The sequence below is a fragment of the Lynx rufus genome, unplaced genomic scaffold (genome assembly GCF_022079265.1).
Source record: "Lynx rufus isolate CCGP_SWC_20201006 ecotype Redwood Valley unplaced genomic scaffold, mLynRuf1.p SCAF_4, whole genome shotgun sequence".
In the NCBI taxonomy this organism is placed as follows: Eukaryota; Metazoa; Chordata; class Mammalia; order Carnivora; family Felidae; genus Lynx; species Lynx rufus.
This window is the reverse complement of record NW_025814856.1, coordinates 13,346,175-13,351,230: the sequence shown is the minus strand read 5'-3', so window position 1 is coordinate 13,351,230 and position 5,056 is coordinate 13,346,175. Positions and strand designations below refer to the sequence as shown.

Below are 5,056 nucleotides of genomic sequence, written 5' to 3'. Positions count from 1 at the left end.
CTGCTCCCACCTCCCCATCCCAGGACCTCTCATTTGTGCAGCGAACATTCGGGCTGCGCTTCCAAGGCCAGGTGCCCCTAATAAAACCCGTGCACTGAGGCTCCACCATGAGAAGCAAACTCTCCGGGGCCTGTGAGAACACAGGAGATGGAGCTACGTTCTCGGAGACAAAGCCAGGGGCGGGTTTCCAAGCTGGCCAGGTCCGGGGCAGATTCCCACCTCACAGAGCTCCCTGGAGGCCCCCTTGGCCTCACTTGCTGCGAGGCCCCAGAAGTCACACTTGGCCTGCCTCTAGCGGGCCTGAATCCCACCATCCCGGGAGACAGCGTTTTCCCACAGCCCGAGCCCAGGTGTGGAGGGAGGCTCCTGCCGGCCGCATCCAGGGCCTTGGTGGGGAAATGGGACATCTGGAAGCAGACGGGCTTTCCCCAGGCTCCGTCCTTGCATGCAGTGGCTGGCCATTCATGGCCCAAGCCATCCTGGATGAAAGGTGAGGGGAGGAGACGAGCTGACAGGACCCAGAACCCTTTAGGATACCATGCAGAGAGGCCCGGGCAGGTCCAAGGACGAGTGTGAGTGTATTTGTGTGAGCAAGTGCGTGTGCATGTCACTCAGCACACGAGCAAGGCTACGTGTGAATACCAGTGTGACCATGTCAACGTGCATGTCACAGTGCACGAGTGCAGGTGTGCATGTGAGCTTATATGCATGTGCGTGCATTTGTGCAAGCATGTGTGTGCAAATGCATGTTCCGCCTTTCTCTGAAGGACACAAACGTTCACCAAGTGAAGATTCAAGCCAGTTTCTGCTAAATTAAAAACAGCTTTTTCGTGTTTAAAGTTTACAATACGAAAAATAATTTTCCTTTCTTCCGGGGGGGGGAGGTGGTGAAGAGGGAGGGGCAGGGGGCCCCTGAGAACATTCCATGAACCAGCCCAGACGGTTATGCACAATCGACCCGGTTAGATACGGCGCGCCCCCCCCCAACCCCACCCCCTGCGCCGGCACCCCTGCCAGCTCATTGGGGACAAGATGTTCTGAGGTGTGAGCTGATCTGGGGGGACTTGCAGCTGGCAAAAGATTCTCACTGCCCCCCTGAAGGGGCCATGCCTCTAGCAGGGAAGGGTTCTCTTTGGGGGAGCTCAGGTTGGGGAGGGGGGTGAAAAGGGACTGGAATGTTCTGGTAAGTCCCCAAGGGCTGCCGCTTTTATTTCAATGCCCCTGGCAGCATGGTCTCCTTCCTGGTTCCCAACCAAGTTTTCATTTCAACACTGCCCCCCACCCACACATCCGGCTTCGCTCTGGGGCCCCGAAGGCTGCTGCACAGGAGCACCAGGCCTGTGGGTGCATTTTGAGGGTGATCCTGGAAGCCTCCCATCTCAGAAAGCTGTCCATGAACAGCAGGCATTCTCCACCAACATACAGCCTGGTCCGTCGTGAGGCCAGGCATGAGAGCCGGGGTTGGGGGCGATTCACGGAGCTCTCAGGCCCATATGGAATGGTGATGATTTCATGCTTCCTTTAGGACTGCCCTGAGTCTCCCCCATCATGGCCTCCAGGGAGAGGGGCTCCCTGGCTCCCCAATCTCACACCCCAGGACTGAGCAGATGGAGACAACCTGCCAGGAGCTGGGGGCTGTCTGGTGGCCGGGGACGAAGCCAGAAGGCGCATGAAACAACCTGGAGAGAGTCTCACCGAAGGCCACCCAGCCCAGGGCGGATCTGTCTTCTCCTCCAGTCCCTAGGTGGAAGTTCTGGCCACACTTCCCACTGCCCCACGCCCCTGAGCCAAAGGCCAGCCCCTCTTCCAGCCCCTCTGCAATGCTGGAAAAGGGTGAGGAGGGGAGAGGAGCCCCTAACCACACAGAGGACGTGAGGAATCTGTGACCCATCAGGCCCCACAAGCTCAGCGCTGGGCCCTCTCCATCTCTTCACCATAACATTTTTATTAAATGAAGGAAAATATTAGGAGACGACATCTGCTAAGATATGAGGTTAATTCTTTACACGGTGAGTGGGTCACAGAGACACAACATCAATCGTCCGTTAGCAGCAGAAGAGACACTTTAAGTTGCCCCGAGGGTACAAATCCCATTTATAAGATAGCAATGCCGGTGTCTTAAAAGAAGCAAAACAGAACCAAAGGAGAAAAAAAAAAAAAAAATAAAACACTAAAACAGCAAAACCAGACCAAACCAGCTTTAGAGGTTTGACACCAAATCAAATGTGGCCAGAGATGCCGCAAAGCCCTTGAAGGGAAGAGCCTGCACCACCCGCCTGACCTCCCTTGCTGAGGGCACAGGCCCTGTGGCCTGACAACCGGAACATGGGATGGGTGGGGCGGGGGTGGGGGGGTGGGGGGCTGGAAAAAAGGGAGAGAAATAAAAATCATCAGACTTGTGGAATGCAGACACACTGAGAGATTCTAAAGGTGTCCCCCTAGCGTGTCGGCCCACTCCTCACTGAGGACCCCTGAGACGCCCAGCACCAAATAGAAGGCTGGGAAACCATAAGGACCCTCTCTGAGAGCCGGCTGTGTTTTCTCCTTCTGAAAGTGGACGACAGAACACGTTGAGGGAGTTGGGACAGGAATGAAGATAAGTGCGAGACCCTTGTCCAAGGCCATCCTCCCCACCCCGGCGGCTCAGGCTTATTGGGGGCAGGAACATGCCCACCCTTGAAGTCAACCCTGAGCAGGGCGCACCCCTGCCACCTTACCAGCTCCTGGAGGTCTGTGTGTTCCAGAGTTTGGGGGGTGTTTATTTTTTAAAAACGCACAGTGCGAGAAACTTGGGAGGGGGCAGGGTGCAAACCATGGGTTTGGGGCTCGACGCTAATGAGCTTGCATCTGAGCGTCTGAGACTGCCGAGCTGGGGGAGGAGAGAGAAGTGGGACGTAAGCCACACAACAACACCCCAAAGGAGACCCCGATTCCCTCCATGAGCGAGGATGTGGGGCGGGTGAGGAAACCCCCGCTGCCGTGACATGTCGGCCTCAGGGCCGGCAGGCTCCCTCGGTGGGCACGAAGCCAGGATCTGCTTCGGGAAGGAAGGAGGGACCCCAGGGGGAGGGGCCTTATCGACGCAGCAGGCCCCAAGATGTCAGGCCGCGGGCCGGGGGGGGGGGTGGTTCTGTGGTCCTCAGCCCCGGTGTGCGCTCACCAAAACCCCTGGCAGAGACGGCATGAGGCTGGGCCGGGTCCCACGGGTCCCGGGAGCTACCTCCTGGTCCCTGACCGGGGCAGCAGGACGGGGGCACAGGCGATGCCCGCGAACGACTCCGGGAAGTGCAGGTCGCGTTCCCACTCGTCCGTCTCTGTGTTGTACACCTGCACGATGCCCGTCACGTTGTTGAGACGCCAGTTATAGCCCCCCACAATGTAGATCTTCCTGTCCAGCAGGCAGCAGCCGGCCTCTGACTGGCCAGCCCGCATGGGGCTCACGCTGGTCCACTGGTCTGTCTCAGGCACGTAGTACTCCACGGCCAGCACGTCAAAGCAGCGGTCCACGTGGTCCATGCGGCCCCCGAGGGCGTAGATGCGGCCGCCGGCACCCACCATGGCGTGAAGCACACGGGGCTCGCTCATGGGCGCCTTGAACTCCCACTGGTCAGCGGCGGGGTCGTAGCAGTGCAGCGCCTTCTTGTCCTCCACCGAGATGCCGTAGCCCCCCGAAATGTAGAGGCGGCCCCCCGCCGAGGCGCCGGCATGGCCCCAGGTGCGGCGCTTCAGAGAGCAGGCGTAGCCCCACTCGTTGCGCCGCGGGCAGTACCTCTCGACGGAGGCCAGGCTGCCGGCCCGGTTGCGGCCACCCGTGGCATACACCATGCCGCACAGCACGTTCAGCTGGAACTGGATGCGACTCTCCTGCATGGCCTGCAGCCGCAGCCAGCGGTTCAGGTGGGGGTCGTAGCGGTAGCAGGCGTCCACCGCGCCCTCGCCGCTGCGGTACTGCAGGTGCTGGCCGCCCGCCACGTACACGAAGTTGTCCAGCACGGCCACGCACGTGTGGCTGCAGCCCACCTCCATCTCCGTGAGCTCACGGAAGTGGCGGGCACCGGGCTCGGGCAGCTGGTACACCTTGCTGCTGACGGAGCGGTCACTGTCCGTGTAGGGCGTGCCGCCGAAGGCGACCAGGGAGGGCACGTCCGAGCGCACGGCCGTGCGCGGGGACTGCATCTCGTGCTGCCGGAAGGGTAGCACCTGGTAGTTGAAGGCCTCCAGCAGGTACTGCCGGCACAGCACATCCTCCACCATGATGTCCAGCGGCTGCACGCTGTCCACCAGGTCCGACGACCGCATGAGCGGGAAGCGGATGTGGCAGAGCACGTGGCTGGCGCGCGGCCGCCGGGCCGGGTCGTGCTGCAGCCAGCGAACCGCGGCGCGGAACAGGTCGATCTCGGCACAGCTCTGCAGCCGATTGCTCTGCAGGAAGAAGACGAGGCGCTCCAGCGGCAGGTGCAGGAAGTCCTCCTCCTCAGCGATCTGCAGGAAGTGCTGGAAGGTGAAGGCATCCACCGACTCCTTGAGCGAGGCCAGGCTGAAGGTGGTGGCCATGTGGCCGATGTTCAGGCAGGTCTCCACGCTCATGGCGGCCTTGAGGAACTCCTCGCACAGCTCCACCACGGGAAGCATCTGCAGGAACACGGCCGCACCCAGCACGTCCTGCACGCAGTCCAGGTCTAGCGTCACCTCGGCGCTATAGGCAAAGTCGATGATGTGCCGCAGGCCGCGGGCCGACACGCCTTTCAGCTCGATGACATCCTGGCTCGCCTCCCTCATGCCACCCGTGAACATGGCCCTGAAGTTCGGAAACACAGCATGTAGGCTCGGGGCTGCCAAGGGGCATCGTGGCCACCCAGGAATAGCCTGGCCCCTGGACACCATGAGCAGGGCACGGCCAGCCAGGGGAAAGAGGCCAGATGCTCATTAAAGACACGCAAAAAAAAAAAAAAGAAAAGAAAGATTTTTAACCCACCCGAGCCACATGTCTTCCTACAAACGGCAACTCCCCACTCTGCCCCTCTATTTTGGGGCTGGGTTCAGCCCACCCAGGGGT

General features: G+C 60.4%; 1 protein-coding gene across 1 annotated transcript; it reads right to left on the bottom strand.

Annotated features, from left to right (window-relative positions):
- Positions 1 to 1,934: 1,934 nt before the first annotated feature.
- On the bottom strand, positions 1,935 to 4,798 carry LOC124524182 (kelch-like protein 26). Its single transcript, XM_047096265.1, has one exon. It carries the CDS (start codon positions 4,792 to 4,794, stop codon positions 3,217 to 3,219), a length of 1,578 nt encoding a protein of 525 aa, XP_046952221.1. The 5' UTR covers positions 4,795 to 4,798; the 3' UTR covers positions 1,935 to 3,216.
- Between the last annotated feature and the right edge of the window lie 258 nt (positions 4,799 to 5,056).